Raw genomic sequence first — 17,668 nt, forward strand, 5'->3', positions numbered from 1 at the left:
TAGATCATAAATCTCAGGCCAGAAGGGAATTTAAAGGTCACCCAGGCACAGATTTAGAAGTAGAAGTCATTTAGTCAAACCCCCATATTTTGCTGTTGAGGAAATGAAGTCCAATGAAGTGGATAATGTGCTGCGCATAGGCAGCAGGAAGCAAATGGGGGGAGGGGGTCTACAGCTTGGTCTTGTGACTCCAAAGCCAGGGCCTTCCTGCTGCCCAAAATGCCTCTTGTTCCTTATTCTTAAGACTGACATAAAGCAGCTCTGATGTTTTGCAAATACCAACACTTTAGGGCAACAAGCTCTAAGTTTCCTCCCAAAGGTCTTTGATAAGTTGAAATTTTCCCTCTATTTACTACTTATTTTCTGCATCTACTAAAGCAAGGATACTTTTTTCCCTGAGGCACTTGGGGTTAAGTGACTTGCCCAGGGTCACACAGCCAGGAATTGTTAAGTATCTGAAGTTAGATTTGAACTCAGGTCCTCTTGACTTCAGAGCTGGTGCTCTATTCACTGCACCCCCGAGCTGCCCCAGCAAGCACACTTCTTGATTCCCTGATGCAATAAGGTTGTAGCAAAAGGAAATGTGTGTGTGTGTGTGTGTGTGTGTGTGTGTGTGTGTGTAACACATTGCTCATTATAAACTTTTTCAATGATGCTACTTAGCTTTGGGCTGTCTGCTGGACTGCATCCATTTATGAAAAAAATCCTCAAATCTCATAGAACCTCCCCTAACAGTCTGGGCTGCCATATTTTCAATCAGTGCCAAGTTCAAAGTCAAAATATGATCAATAACTACCTAGAACAAGGAAATCTTCACACTCCTCTATGGGAATGTCCCAGAATAGAACTTTCTGAGTTTCTAATAAAATTTCCAGTTTTCCTTATTTTTTTGGCCAACAAAACAGTGGGAGCCAATGCACTAATAGGCCCTAATTAGCTTGTTTTTAGTTACACGTGACAATCTTGGTTTTAATTTCTTTAGCTATCAATTTTCATACATCTACACACGCAGTTTTGTACACAATATACATGCATACAAGAATATTTTCCATAGCAATGGCCTTAAAGATGTGATTTTTAAATGAGAAAAATTAGCAGAAGAAAATATAGGAAAAAGCTTCTGATTTTGCTCTGAATTTACTCTGAGATTTTGGCTACAGGAAGGTCTCTCAAATCTCACGTCTTCTCAAGGTTCCCCCGGGGACAAGAAAGCTGTCACACCTGGTGTGTCACACACATGTACTTTTAATTTTAAATCCATTGAAATGAATGATGTGGATGAATTACAAAACTGCAATTAATTTAGCAGCTGTTGGCATTCAGGCCCAGTACCTTCCCAGGATACAGAGAAATCGTATATGGGCCAAAAGTTATGAAAACAGTACATTCAGTACGGTTAGGACCATAACAGTGACACTCTGTTAGGTCGCACCAGAGTTGTGATTAAGTCGTTGGGAAAGGGGGTTTGGCCTGTGGCACCGAAATTTAGGGGGCAGTGAGGTAGGGCGGTGAATTGAGTGTCAGGCCTAGAGTTCAAATCTGGCCTTAAACACTTATATAGCTATATAAGTGACCCTGGGCAAGTCCCTTAACTCTGTTTGCCCCAGTTTCCTCATCTGTAAAATAAGTTGGAGAAGGAAATGGCAAACACTCCAGTACCTTTGCCAAGAAATCCCCCCAAAATAGGGTCCTGAAGAGTCAGACGTGCCTGAAATGACTGAATAAGAAACTGAGATTTAGAAGGTGGAAGAAAAATCTCAGGGATGAAAGTGACCTCAAAAACAAACAGTTCAACCTCTAACTTTAAAAGGATTTCCTTTGGCCGCGTGGAACATTACAGTACAGTACCTCATGAGCAAGTAAAATTAATTCGATTAAGGAAGGTATCAGATCATGGACCCCATCAGTAAGCCATTAACATAACCAATTCTCCTTTTACACAACTAAATTTGTCTTAATTGCTTTATGTTCTTTTCACATCATGAATCGTAAAACTGATTTGAGGGCTGTTTGCCGCAGGTGGAAAAATGGCTACATTATGGCTCTGGGTTGTACACTGAAGGCACGATTGACCAAACTCCCAAGTCTGAATCTGTGTCTAAAAAAATGGGCCATCTAGTGAACTTTCTTTGCTACAACCTTGACTCTATTCTCCCACTTCAGTACTATTTCCCAGTGGATGGAGGAGATAGCTGTGAGAGTATTAAGAGCATAAAATCACAGATTCAAAACAGGAAGGGCCCTGGAAATTACCTACTCCAGCCCTATCCTTCTATAGAGGCAGAATCTATTCCCAAATGGACAAATTGTGTGTTGGTGTAATGGAAAGAGCCCTGAACATGAGCCAGATAAGTCAAAGATCTGGCAGACTTTTCGGTGTGGTCTTAGGCAAGTCATTTTAAGGGCTTCAGGGGCTGCTCTTGGGGAGGGGGCACAGAGAAGTCCCTTTCTAGAGGAAGTGCTGTGGCTCTGGCCTGGTTGGAGGTGATCTCCCAGCCTGTGTGAAAGCTGCCCCTGCTATTGCTGGTAAATCAAAGTATGGTCAGTGACCCTGGGGATCCCTTCCTCATTTTTTCTTTGACCCTGATTTGGGCACCTTGGGCTAAGCTGGGGGGGAGTCTGTGTATGACAAAGTCAGAACCATTATAAGGAGGAAATTTGGAGCTATTTGGAAGGGTCTCCTCTTATTGCCCAGCCAAAAACAGCCCCCTGAGCAATGAGAAAAGTTCCACCTTTGAGAGTTTCCAGCTTCTCCCCCTATGTGGGTTCCCTTTGGAAGTCTGAGGGACCTTCCCTGGATTATATCCCCTTTGAGAATTATGGTCCTTAAAAATGTATCCATGTATTGCTACCAAGTTATAGTGTTGCGACCATACACACTGAAGTAGGGGTGGGTGGAGAGTTCACTGTGCTAAAACATATCTAAGGATGTCACTTCCCAGCCCTGTCATCTGTCACAAAATTATTACTCAGACTTGAATAGATGACCCCTTATTTTTAAGTTCCTTTTGAGCAAGTCAATCAGGATTAAATGATTTGCTCAGGGTCACACAGCTAATTCCAAGTATCTGAGGCCAGATTTGACTCCAGGGTCGGTACTCTATTCTCTATGTCACCTACCTGCCTCCTCCCTTTTTAGATGGCATTTTCAATCGTTTATTTAGAAAAAAAAATGTCTGCAAATGCATCCTTGAAGTCCCTACTTGTGGTTATGGAGAGCTGTTGGGGTAGGAGAAATAATACATTAAAAAAATTGTATTGGATGAATAGAGACATTATTGAAATAGTGAAGAAAAAAGGATTCTGAGGATCCTGGTGAGCTGAGAGGGTATACAAGTAAATGAGATTGAGAATTCAAGGTCGCCTTCTCCTTTGGATGGGATTTGGATGGCAAAGCACCAGCGTGGAAAGTCGTTTTTAAAAACTCCTGTTGTCTTTAAAGCTCTTACACTCACAGCCTGTTGCAATCTCAGAATAGAGGGCCCTGGGGTCCCCACCATGACCCCTGGATGATACTGTCTTCCCCTCTGAGGCTGATTCAGAGGTCTGGATGAAACACAGATTGTGCCAAAGCTGACTGGATCCCATCTGCCCCGCTCAGCAGAAGCAGAATTTTTAAGCTTTTTTTTTTTTTTTTTTTGTGAAAAAGATTTTTTTTGAGGGAAAGATCTTTTGTTGTAGCTGTTTTGCAGAATAATAGTCATAAGCGTATTATAACAGAGAAATATTTTCTATTTTTTTTACACTGTCAAGGAGAAAAGCATTCTTTAAGTATTTCGAAGAAAGGTCATTTGGCAAAGAACCCCCTTCCCCAACTTCTTAAACTTAAATAAACCATTTTGGCCTCTCTGATTTTTCTCTTCCCCCATCTCAATTTTTTATAGACATAATCGGTCTAGGAAAAGAATCAACATTTGAGAATTGGTCAAGTAGAGTCTCTTCTTCCCTTGTCCTCTTCTCCCCTAAGGAGTCCTAACTGACATATGCTACTAAACTGAGGAAGAAAAAGGCAGGCTTTTCCTGACCTTACCACAGGACTTTGCTATATGTATGTTCTCCTGTGTTGAACACTAGACCCAATTCTCTCTCTTTTTTTTAAATTTAAATTTAAATTTTTAATTTTTAAAAATTTTAATAGCCTTTTATTTACAGTAGACCCAATTCTCTATGGTGCCCAAATCTACATCTACTGTACTTGTGTTTCAGGAAAGGGCTTTGTAAAAATCATCGAGGGACTGTAGAAATAATACCTTGCCAAATAAGATTGCTTTTTTATGTGTCTCCTTTTGTTCTCAACTTAGGATCAAAGACTTGGAAGAAGCCCGCCTCTGCTCCAGATCTCATCATTGGGTAGGTGGACAGAAGATCAAGTCCAGAGAGGGTAAGAATGTAAGCTCTCTGAAGGTAAGGACTACTTCGTTTTTCTGTCTTTGGCCCAGCACAAAATACTAAAAACAATATTCAATGGATTAGTGATTTGCCTTATGATTGTTTCATAGAAGCTGATCTGCTTTTTTTTTTGTTCTCACTGGTTTAGAAAAATCAATAATAGATTGTATAATCTGATAAAAATAGAAATATACTCAGAAATTTGAACCTAGGTTCTTGTCCAAATGCAATCCAGCTACTTCACGGTGAGGCTAGGAAGTAACTTCAATATGGCAGAGAATCCGAATGTTCAAATTCAGTTAGAATAAAATCTCAGTTCTTTAGACTAATGAGAAGGAAGGCCTGGTCTAAAATGGTGCACTAAATTATAGAGATATTTAGAGGAATACAATTATATTATTTTTAGAGAACTATAATCATTTAAATTAATTGCAAAAAATTGTGTTTCCATGAACAGACCAAAGGCAACCTTTAGCCTAGTCCTAGTAAAATGATCAGAAATTCAAAATGAGTTAGAAAAAATGAGGTCTAATTGCAGCCACATTTTAAATAACATTTTAGTAGATTAAAGACTCTTGTTGTCTTGGCGACTGATGCTCTCTGTGTTGCCCTATGTTTCTCATATGCTGCCTGGAAGACCCATTTAATTTACTGTAACTTTATTTAATTTAATGCCCAGATAACAGAAGGTGGGACATTCCCACGAAACACTTTCCATTAGAAAACTGACTTCTCTCTTTAGCCTGGCAGAGCTTCCATGTGCCAGTTATTTGGCCACTGGTAGCATGTAGAGCCTCTTAAAATGCCCTTTGTTAAGACGGCTGTGAAGGTTGGTACATGGATCAGAGCTGATCTGTTTTATTGTTCATTTTAGTACTCAAGGGTAATTTTTCTGAGTGAATTTTGTAAATTGAATGAGAATATACATACACACATTTCCCTCTTTTCTTAACCTGCAAGATTGTTTTCATCTACAAACATTTTCCAACTTGTTAAAAGTCGATCTCAGTTTTCATTTTGTACGATGAACTTTGAATTGTTGTTTTTTTCCAGAAAAAAAACTTCATTGAAATCCAACAGCATTTTCTTTGAGGAGGTACATAAACTCTGGCTAAGTTGAGTAATTTGGCATAATACTGTTCTATTTCTTCAAAGCATAAAAAGGAATCTGTAGGAGAGCAATTATCTACTGAATATTTGCTGTGTACACAGATTATTTGGATAATCAAAGATCATAATGGAAATACAAGTGGCCTTAGAGAGATCCACTAATGGAGCTCTCAGAGGTTCACCTATTTTCTTCTCTTCGTAGGAGACTTATCCCTGCAACTAGATAAAATGGGTCTCCAGAAGTCAAGTGTATGGGTCTGAGCTGCTTTGGGCCTGGTCTCTCTGCATTAGTCTGACTGGATGGTACCTTTCTTTTCTTAACCTACTTTGAGACTAGTTTGCTTCTGGTTACAACGTGAGATGTAAGTGAACGTTAATGGATGGATTTGATGATGAGAAATGTCCCAGGGGATTTAGTTAAATGTGGTAACTGGAGTTCGAGTCTCAATTAGACTCTGAGGGAACAGGGGCTACTGAAATCAAAATGAGAATTAGAGATGTATTATAATAATGGAATGTGAAATAACATATAAAAAGTTAGCAGGGAATGAAAAATAAGGGTAAAAAGAACATATTCAAGAAGCTTGTTTGTGTAATTTAACAAACGCTTACAATAATGCTGATCGGAAGAAGTGAGATCCCGACAACATCCCATCCCATTTTCTTTTTCATTGTTGTTGGTTTTTAAAACTGATTCAACGCTGTTAAAAATGAGTAACAGACCAGGTAGCTGGATGGTTATGGGCAACAGATGTTACAATCTAGGCCTAATCTGCAGTTCTACAGTTGTGATGTTCATGCACCGGAGCTTTCTGTCACGAGAAAAGGACTGCTAGAGTGATTCCAGCCAGATTATTTACCTTGCAGCCTTCACAAGTGATGCATCGGTAGTGATACCCAGTGGCTTTGTCACCACAAACTACACAAAGCTCGTCCTTGTCTAAGTAACTGGGTATGTACCCTGTGAAGGAGGAAAAAAAAAAGGAGTATGAAAAAAGGGAATGGCAAGTTAAACGTCAAAGATACTCCACCTCAGGGACTGCTCAGAGCCAGAGAGCTGGGAGGCCGGGACTTCTCGAAGAGACCTCACCAAGTGCAAAAGTCATATCTTCACACAACTGGTGCCATCAACGTCAACCCACGGGTGTATTTACACACAAACATTATCACCTCAGTCGTCATCACCACTTATGGGAAAAGAGGGAGAAGGAGAAGAGGGAGATTGCTTAACAACCTGTTGTATTCTGGGAGTCACCTTTGGGGTCCTTTACCACTGTATAAAACTGCCTTTCTCCCCATCAGGTTCTTTTAGGGTCTGGTCTTGGTCAATGATGTCAAAGCGGATTTGGTTCTTTATGGGATCACAAGCACTGCTCGGTGGCGTAGAAATATTTTCAGGCTGGATAGGATCCCACCCAGATTAGTGAATCCAAATGTCTCCTTTTATAGAAGAGGCTTGTCCAGGATGACATAAGTTAGTAGTAGAAACTGGGCTCAATCCAGGTCAAAGAAATTGGACTTCCAGTCCAATAAAAATAATCCAAATTAATTCTCTATATGGGTTTATATGTAAATATAATTTAAATATACATAACTGAATGAAAATATAAGCCAAATGAAATAATAGATTTATCTATAAAGAAAATATTTAGGCCTGTGATTATATGAAATAGAACTCCCATCCCACCAAAAAAAAAAAAAAAAAAAGAAAGAAAGCATGGGAATTAATGGGAGGAATTGAGATATAAGATATAGCAGGCAACATCATGCCCTGGACTTGATGTCAAATTGTAGATCTTTCCCTTACGACCTGTGTGATCTTGGGTAATTAACTTAGCTTTTCAGTTAACCCCAATTTCCTTCTCTGGAAAACAAGAGGGTTGAACTAGATGATCTCTTCCCACTCCAAATCTGTGATTCTATACTTTTAGTCTTTCTTAAAAAAACTCCAAATTAAATCCCAAAATTCTGGTACCTGTTAGAACACTTACTGTCTTCTGTCTGGCTCAGGAAACTGAACCTGACCATACGTAGTCCACTGCTCACCTGTCTTTGTTTTGCTCCCATCATTTAATCAATGAACAAGCAATGATTAAGCTCCTTGCTTGTGCCAGGCACTGGGGATCCAGAAAAAGAGAGCCAGTCCCAGAGAATTGTCGGTGGTAATTAAGGGTGGCAAGGTTGCTATGGCGGGCATCGTGTTAGGGGCAGGCTGCGAGAATACTGATTGGCTGGAGGCAGCTGGTCATACAGACAGATAATTGGACTTCCAGACTTTCAGACAAACTCATCACCCACCTTGAGGACGGTTCTAAAAGGAAAGTTTAAGTAGGTACAAAAAGATCCAGGTAATTGGACCAAGTAGAGACACCTGTAGATTGTCAAATGAAATCAAATTGGAACAGGAGAGAGCTTTATTTTCTGTAGAAAGTCCAGACCTGCTCCTTGCATGTTTGATCCAGCAAAAAAGTGCAGGGGTCAGAGCCTTAGTGATGGAGATGTTCCTTTTCAGGAACCCCTTTCAGGGTTCCAGGTTTCTGCCTTGCTGGGGTTACTTGGGTTGGACATCAGCTCAGGGTACAGAAAATATCAGCTGCAGAATCATCTCCCTCCATGGAGGGGCAGGGACTGGGCCACAATTTAATTGACGTGGAGAACTTCTGGGTTCTTAAGTCTTAAGAGAGTTCTCTAGATAATATTCTAGAGAATACCCAAGCCTGAATGCAGACAAGGCAGGACTTGGCTCAGGGCTTTCTGGATTAAGGCCTGCTCTCTCCACCTGGCCACACTGCCTTTCTCCTACATGGATACAGATGAAAGCTGGAGACCTTCACACAAGTCCCTAAGTCTGGTCTCAGCCACGGGCAGCATCAGATCACTGGCTGGCCTGAGTTCTGGACTCCCTCTCATCCTCAGTGTTCCACTTTGGGCTTTGCCATCTTGACTATAAACCTTCCAAGTAACCTTTGGGGCCCTTTCTTCATGTACGTTTCATTATGTTCCCAGCTTACACAACCACTGAGCCCCAGGTCCCTTGGGTATCTCAGTTGTGGGTAATTGGTGGAGCAAACGCTCTAATTGAGTAAGACAACAACAACACCATAACTCAGAAGGCCCCCATCCCAGCTCAGACTCTGGGAGCCTTTCCCATGATAATAAGCAAAATAAAAAACAAGATGAGCTGGACTTTGTGCCCAGAGAACTAACAGCTCCTCAGAAAGCCTGTCTGGCTGCGGGGAGGGAGGGATATCCATCAGGGTACCAAATGGGGGAACTGCGTTAGCTCGTCTTCCCCCCGCCGGCCCCAGCCGACACAAGGGCAGAGGATCCGTGCAGGTGCAAGCAGGGGGCCTAGAACCCGGGCCCAGACAACCCAGCCTGTTGGCTGTCGGGGCTTTGGAACCCGCGCCAAGTTCATTAAAGCTGTTGTTGTTGTGAGCGTTGCCATGGCCCGTGTCTAACTCCTTGGCAGCACTTCCCCAAGGCTGAGCCTTGAACACTGTAACATCCTGTTCTTGGCCCGGTTTCTCTCTGGATGGACAGCCTGGCCATAACCTGGTCTGGGTCATGACATCTTCTCTGGACTCTTAGAGCTAGCTGTCCCCTGATGGCAGGGCAATGGGCTGCATCCCACCCGCGCACCAAGAACTGGAGAAAACGTGGGTGGATTCCCTCCAGGGATCAGATTCCCACATCAAGGATGTAGGGTACACATTCAGACATCATCTACTCTGAGCTTGCACTTGCAGGTCATACAGCCCAGGGGCTATTTATTTTGTTGTATTTTTTTTTTTTTTTTTTTTTTTTTGCATTATAGATCCTTTGGGCAGTCTGGTGAAGCCCCTGGACTCCTTAGAATAATGTTTTTAAATACATAAAACAAAATGAATTGCATTGTTTTTGTTGCTAAATACAAACAAAACACAAAGCGTTACAAAAGAAACCCATGATAAATATGTGATACATAATTATAAATATATGATAAATAAGAACAATTATAAATAAATAATACATAAATATAAATGAATTATTAAGAAGTAATTTTTTTCCTCATCCAAGTTCACAAATTTCTTAATCTATCCATAGACCCCTACAGGTCTGGTGCAGATGCTGGATCTTTCCAGAGGCCTAAAAAAGGGGGATGTAAGTTGTCCAGGGTCACACGGTAGCAAGGGGCAGAGCCAGAATTTGAATGTAGGTCCTTGGGTTGCAAACCAAGATTTCTTTCCACTCCAAATCCAAGCAAAACTTCAGGGATACAGTTATTAGTTTATGTCAACACACAAGAAGGAATCATGGCTGAGACATGGCAGATATTAACACAGGACCATTTATTTTCATTCCTCTATTATTTGACATTTTAGATAGCTTTCATTTTAAAAAAAGTCACAAGTAATGCTGCCGCAAAACATTTAAGATGCTTATTATCTTTCCTGGTAGACTAATCAATGAATAGCTATTTCTTGATCAGAATCTTCCACAGAATCATCTGATGACAGTTTCTTACCCGATCCTAACTTTCCAAATTACTTATAATATTAATTCTGAAATATTTATTTACAGAAAAGTCATCATAATTGTTATGTCTTGCTCCATCATTCCTTAATTTTTTTTTTTTTTTGTGGGGGGAGATCAGGGAGAATACTTGTTTTTCCTTCTCCCAACATCTAGACTGTTCCTCCTCACCTATTCCTTGGGGGATTTCCAGCTACCTTAGGAGACAGCTCAGGCCTATCTTCTACATAGCCTTTCCTGATCCCCCCAGTTATAAACAGTTTCACCTTTGAGAACTTATTTCTGACCACTCTGTATAGCGAGGCAGCAGGGAATACTGGGTAGAGAGCCTGTGCCCAAGGGGACCGGGTGCTAGAGCTGGAAGAAGGAAGAAAGACCTCAGTTTAAATCTAATCTCAGGCATTTAGTAGCTGGACAAGTCACTTAACTTCTGCCTCAGTTTCCTCATCTGTAAAATGGGAATAATAACAGCACCTACTACTCAGGATTGTGAGGATAAAATGAGATAGTATTTATAAAATGTTCTGCAAACCTTAAAACACTATATAAATATTATTACTATTGTTTTTGTTGTTCCTAATCAGTAGTAGAGCCTTCTGAACTTGTATTGGTCTGATCAGTCATAATTGGACACTGTATCTTGACCCCAACATAGTGATGTTATTTGGTCTCTTTGAGAAAGGATGGCAACCAATTATCAATATTATTGTTGTTGTTGTTACCACTCTGAATGTTCTGAGCATCTCTCTAGGGCAGAGGATCTTAACCTGTTTTTTGGAGGTTTTGGAGGAGCCTATCAGCCTTTTAGACCTCTTTTTAGGATACTTTTAGACTCCTTTTTAATTTTAAATTTAACTAATTAATTTTAACTTAATTATTTTAAACATTGGCAATTAAAGTTCATGTTACATTTCACTTAGAGGTTAGTGAGCACAAAAAGGTACTTTTTTCCTATCCAAGTTCATGGCCATGATGAAATCTATCGGTGGGAAGTCAACGGATCCCAAGTTAAAATCGAGCCTCACACCGCAGAGCAGAAATTGTTTGGTTTTAGTGAAGATAATTTACTCGCTGGGAGTTTTTCTACCCAAATGAAATCACATGCCTAGTCCCTCACTGCTCTTCCCTATCCTAAAAAAGAAAATATATGTTGACTTCTAGCTCTCCAATTCTATGTGGGTTCCTGGAGGGGAGAATTTATTTTTATTTTTGTCTTTTTTCTCCCTCGTGCCTAGCAGAGTGCTTTGCATAGAGCGTTCATATAATCAGCAGTGAAACAATCCGACTTAATATTCCATAAAAAATGAATGAAAAGGATTCTTAGAGGTATCTTAACATAGCTGGGAGACTCTGTAAGACCCCATTTGCCTAGGAGGGATAATTACCACCATGTTTCTTTTCTTATTACTCCCCCCTTCTCTTCTCTCTCAAATATTCTGCAGAAATCACACAGTTGTCAACAGGGCATTGGTTCGAGTAGCAGAGTGAGAAGCTAACATCAAAAGGATAAACAATTCAGGGAACTCCCTGGCTCTGGGACATCTGTCATCACTTAGAAAGAGCGACTCAACAAGCAGTAGAGGGTTTCTCCTCAGTACCATCCCTCTAATTCCAATGAACGTGTATTGGTCCTTACAATGGTAGCACAGGCCCAGTTTTTATGCTCTACAGAGTTTCCAACTCAACCTTAAAAATTAGCATCAAGAAATTTTACAGATGCAGGCTTGAGAGGAGTCATAGGATTTACATTTGTTACTTGAGAAAATGCCCAATGACAAAGTCACAATGCTTGAAATTCTTATGGATTCAAGAGTCTCTCAAAATACCACCATGGTGTCCCCCAGGGCTGTTTGGTCCACAGGGATTGATTGACCTCTAGCAATTATCACCCAGGACAATGAGCTAGGAGGATGAGTTCCGTTCTAGGCCCCCATTACTAGTATTCATTTGGCCAGAATCTCTTCTCTTTGGGTTGACTAAATGGGTTATTACCTCATTCATTTTTGGGGAGCATGTGTCTAAAATGAATCTCTATTTAGTTATAGATTTCATCATTTACCAAAGTATCCTAATCTTTTAGAAATGATTTCTCTAATTTCTGATCTACCACTGCATATGAGGCAACTGGAATGGCATAGTAGAAAGAACAAATAAATAAATGAATGAATAAGCAATTATTAACTATTTACAATACATTAGGTAGTAGGCCAGGTGCTGGATAGTTTAAAATCTGCCTTAAACTTGCTGTGCGACCCTTGGCAAATTATTATTATTTTTTTTGTCTTAGTTCCCTCATCCATACAATGGCACTTACCCTCATGGGGTTGTTGTGAGGATTGAATGACATCATGTAGATAAAACACTTTGCAAACTCCAGTTTCAAAGTTAATTATTTGTTATAATTATTAATTAATTGTTATTTGCTATAATTGTTACAATAATTAATTAATAAAATATTAATTATAATAACAATTCTTATTACTGTGGTCACTATTGTTTCTGATGCTCTTGTGAACGTTCTTTCACGTGACACGCATCAAGGCATAATATATTGCTAGAGAACAGACTTTGAAGTAGAGAGGAGCTGGGTCCAAGTTCTGCTCTGATGCTCACTGATTATAGGATGCTAGACAAGTTAACCTCTGATTTGTTGGACTGGGGCACTTCCTGAGGAGCTGGCCCCGTCTTTGGCTCCTGGCTAAACACTTCAAGGGAAGGGCAGAAGGACTCTCCTGTGCCTGGGGGTGGGTATGGCTCAGGTCAGTAAATCGGGGCTTCCTCCAATCACCCCGATCAGGTACATTTCTCTTTTTCATGTGTTGGCTGTTGGAGGGGAGAAGGGGAGAAGAAACTTTTTTCCTGCATTTATGGCCTGCCCACTGTCCCCCTTGAGGCTACAGATGAATTCTGAATGTTTTCTTGACTTAGCTAATCTTATTTTTTTAACTGAGTTTGCTATTTAGAAAAAATAGCCGGACAGTTTCATTTTTGTCCTTGCTTAGTCCAGTGCCTGGTCCACAGTAGGGACTCAATAAATGCTTGCCAGTTGATAGATCTTAAAGAAGCAACCCCATAACCCAAATGGGAAATGTTCTATGTAATTAAAAATTCCAAAATTAAAATAAAAAATCCCCCGAATCCTTTATCAGGAAGGTTTGTCCCATAAACTAGAGCCAATAGGATGATCACCAGGATGAAGGATTTTGAGCTAGATTTTTAATGGCATAGTTCTAAGAACCAGAACAACATGTAGTCCATTTGAATACAAGATTAATAGTGGGAGAGTACATCCGGGGCCATCTCTAGTTATTCTGATCTATATCTTGCAACTGGACCCACATGGCTCTGGAGGAGAGAATGAGCTGGTGATTGCACAGCCTCCCCTCACTTAAATCCAACTTACTTGCAATCATGGCATCCCCTCCCTAATGTCGTGGTTCTCTTTGAGAACAAAGGGCAAACAACAACGATAACAAACAGTGGATGACTCTTTAGCCTAGAGAACCAATTAATTAATCAACAAGCATTAAGTAAGGACCTCCTATGTGTTGGGTGCCAGGGATACAGCAACAAAAAAGAAGCCGTCTTTGCCCTTGAGGATTTTATAAAATGCAAGGAGGAGGAGAATAGAGGAAGAAGCAATTCAGTTGGGCAATGAGGGCTGGTAGAACAAAGTAGGAAGATTTTTGTCCTTGATTTATTAGGCAGCTTCAAAGCCATTTGAGAAGAAACAGGAGAAGGAGTCATTTTATGGAGTTTCCCATGTAAAAAGGAGCTGAGAAGCTGGAGGCAAGAGATTCCATGGGGAGGGCTTAAAGCCGTTTAGCTACATGATCATTATAATTAGGGAAAGGAAGGACTAGAACTGGGACCTTAGTAGCAGTCTTGTGGCATAGGAGAGCATTGGATGGGAGCCAGGAGAGCTCTGGGCTCATGTCCCTCTCTCACATTTCTTGTCTGGGCAGTCATGGACTAAATGCTCTGAGTTTCATTTTCCTCATCTCTAAAATGAAGATAAGATCTGCAGAAACCACCTTCTAAGGGTTTAGTGTGGAACAAATCAGATAATGAGCAAAAAGTGCTTTGTAAATCTTCATCTTCAATAAAAATGTCAGCTATCATGACATAACACCCAAGATTTATAGCTCTGTATATAGGTCTTTGAATCCATACCCTCTTATTAGAAATAAAAAGAGAGGGCATAAAGAGGGGATCAATAATTGATCAAAAAGTATTTATTAATTGTCTATTAGGAGCCAAGCACCGTACAAACCCCAAAATGAAACAACTCAACCTCAATGAGCATATATTCTATTGGGGAAACCAATATATACATATACAGACATACACACATGCATACACATCTACAAAAATATACATTGGATAAATATTGGGTAATTATAAGGGGAAAGTATCAACAACAGGGGAGAGCAGGAAAAAAGTTTCACGTAGTAGATGAAATGATTAGACTAAGACTTTACTCAGACAGCATGTGAGAAATCTTTTTAAAGAACTTATTATGTGTCAGATACTATAAGTAGAAGAAGCAGGATTTGTCCTGAGATCTTTGGGCTGTGAATGTAGTATTTTGTGGTAGAATATCCATAGGCAGCGAAAGGTGGAATGAAGGGAGGGCATCAGTTTGGGCGTCAAGAACCGAGCTGATTCCCAATGGAGCAACTGTAGCCCGAGATCAGACAAGAAAAGTGCCAGGGATAGAAAAGTGGGAGTAATGCAATTAGTAAGAAGCGCCCAGATAAGGAACTGATGAAATGGATATTGAACAAGTAACTAGAAAAGCAGGAAAAACAGAAATGTGAATAACGCAAAGATGATGCCAGAAAGGATGGTGAGGGCAGAGGGGTGACTGGCTTTTTGAAAAGCAACTGAAAAACAAAACAAAACCAAACAAACAAACAAAACAAAGAAAAACAAAAAATTAAGGAAAAAAAAAAGAAAAGCAACCAAAAGGTCAAGGAGGATGGGCCCTTGTCCCCAAACTGCTCTACTTGGCTATAAACAAGCTGCTCCAGTCTCCGGTGAGGTGGGAACAGGAGAAGAATTAGAGACAGTAGAAGCAAACTACTCCTTCAGAGACTAAATAATACCCTTCCAGGGCAGTGTTTGGGCTTTGCCGCCATGTTGCTCACCATCAGCAACCATTTTGGAAAATGGTACTGGATGTTTTGGAGGAGGTTAAGACATCCATTGCCATCTCGGGAGAATGCATTTTTTTTTTTTTGGACAAGACCCTCTGAGTTCTTGATAAGAAAGATGGGTAATGTCTGAAAGGAGATCTCCGGCATTGTCTGCTGTTAGGTTTAGTGTGGGTACAATCCACTTCTTGGCACTAAGAGGCATTCTCATTTAACCTCGAGAAAGACAAATGTGTTCCGTATTTAAGGAAAACACTTTAGCATTTTTCTATAATGGCCTTGTCTCTTAATGGATTCCACGTGGTAATGCCCAACTTGAAATAGAATTCAGAGTGCAGCAAGCAGAGTACAGACATAGTAAAAACAAAATCTGCCACCGCAGGAACTACTTAGTATTATATTTTCAAAACTCGAGATCTGCATTTCAATACTCAACAGTTCACTGGGCTTTCACCTAAAGCAATCCTTCAGCTAGTTTGAAAAGTGTTACTTAGATGTCCTTGCAAGAAGTCTCCTTTGAGATTGGATCTCCTGCATTTAAGTCAGTTCAAACAATACCTGATTTGCCATTTAATTTCCATTTCTAATGTTTATGCAGTTATACCCATTAGGCTGACAATTCTTCAGTGGAGATGATGAGTTCCTAAGATGAATTCATTATATGCTTTTGTAGGTCTTTCACCAGCTGTAGAGCTTGTGTGTTTGTCCCACTACAACCCAACAAACATATTATTATATGTTTTTCACTTTTCTTTTTGCACATCTCAAAATTATCCCCCAAAGTAAGAACATTTACAAAAAAAATCTCTAAAAGATCCTTCTTGATCATGGTTTAAGAGTTGGGATTTAAAGTGGGAAGGGGGGAAAAGAATTGAGACTTCTTGAGTTCTCTGAATAAGAAAATAAATTTCGATACAAATGTTTTAGCAACTGTTGGGAAATCTAATCCCTATAGGATTTAAGGGCATGGAAAACTGAAATGAATTCACTGTATGAAGGAGAGTTGTAAGGAAAGGGATAGGCAAAACACCTCTAAGGAAGAATTCTGTTTAAAATCAAGTGAGTGTTTGACTGGCAAGGCCTCTCTGAAGTAGCCAAATCCTGGTGGGTCCCGAATTTCTGCACAGAATTGGACTTTCTGGTAAGAGAATCAGGCCAAAGGTTTTGTCATCTTCTAGCTATGTCTATTTCATGAGTACAAATGAGAAGAGACCACACCTTGATTGTCCAATTCCCTTAAGTTTGCCTTCAAAATTTCAGTTCTTCCATGTTATATTGTCCCTTAGGAAAGTCTGTGATGGAAAGCCAGAGCTAATTACTGATTTTAATGTCCTCTAATTGCTAGGTTTGATTTAAGATGCCAAGCTCCATTGGAGGACAAAAAGGTTTTTTTAAATTTCTTGTTTAGGATTATTCTTTTCATTAAGCCTTTGTGCTGAGGTTTTTTTTTTTTTTTAATTAAAGCTTTAAAAAAAATCCCAATACTAAAAACCTTCTATTCTCCATCAGAGAATTGATAAATGGGACAGATTCTCTTCTAAACTTCAGCTTTTCTCAATATACTTAAAGGAGTCAAAACTGTATTCAAAGACTAAGAAATGAGATAAATTCAAAGGGAAAGACAAGAGAAGAGGGAGAAGAAAAAGTTTTGACAGCTGTGTTACTGAGGAATATAGAATGGTGCTCAACACAATGCACACAGACGAAGTAATTATGATTTATTGGGAATCAAAGAAAGCCCAAATGGAACAATAAAGCCCCTTCAAAAGGACACCTGCTTAAAGTATTAATGTTGTCTTAATGAGACACCATTGAGGATTCACTGACAGAAAGAACCACTCCACTCAACAACAATATTGGATCAATATAGACAGACATGCTGGGTCTAACCTTTTGTTCTTGGGAGACAGTTAACAGATTGGTTCATTTTACTAAGATCTGCTTAAAAAGTGGCTGCCACAAATACTGACATGTTTAAAGCCAATCACCTGCCTCGTTGAGTGAGATTGGCGGGGAGGGCAAAGGGAAAGGGAGGCCAGTGGCCTTTCGAGGGACAGGGCTTTTAAAAATTACATCCATAGATGCATAGAATGCTGCTTTGTTTCCCCATTTCATGAATCATATTAACGCTCAAGGCATCAATGCCCAAAGCAGGTCCCTTTTGTTAGGGATCCCTCCACTGGGGCTCCGTGGAGGTTCCGGGTGAAAACAGCCAATCGGTGGGGAAAATGTCAGGAAAGTTCTGCAATTAATTAACCCCCAGCCATATCTGAATGCTCCAACAAGTTAAAAGGAGACCAATAGAGACATCGGTTATTTGGGATCCTAGGACACCATCCCCCAAAGTTGCATAATGCATATATTCATGCATAGAGCCCTGATGCTTAGTCCTCATTTTAAAAATTGAGTTTCTTAAGAAACAGGGCACACATCCCAACCCAATGGGAAATTTGCAATTTTGAAATTCATTAGGGCATCCCATCTCTTGCTTTGAAAAT

The 17,668-nt window shown here is 40.1% G+C and overlaps 1 protein-coding gene across 6 annotated transcripts in view; it reads right to left on the bottom strand.

Annotated features, from left to right (window-relative positions):
- Window positions 1-17,668, bottom strand: part of THRB (thyroid hormone receptor beta) — a 399,316-nt gene that overhangs the window by 27,408 nt on the left and 354,240 nt on the right. For all 6 annotated transcript variants that reach the window (XM_023505183.2, XM_023505182.2, XM_023505181.2 and 3 more), the window contains one exon: window positions 6,360-6,460. In XM_023505183.2, the coding sequence (XP_023360951.1) occupies window positions 6,360-6,460 (101 nt within the window). The remainder of the gene's footprint in view (window positions 1-6,359; window positions 6,461-17,668) is intronic.

This window comes from Sarcophilus harrisii, chromosome 5, assembly GCF_902635505.1.
Source record: "Sarcophilus harrisii chromosome 5, mSarHar1.11, whole genome shotgun sequence".
NCBI classification, from domain to species: Eukaryota; Metazoa; Chordata; class Mammalia; order Dasyuromorphia; family Dasyuridae; genus Sarcophilus; species Sarcophilus harrisii.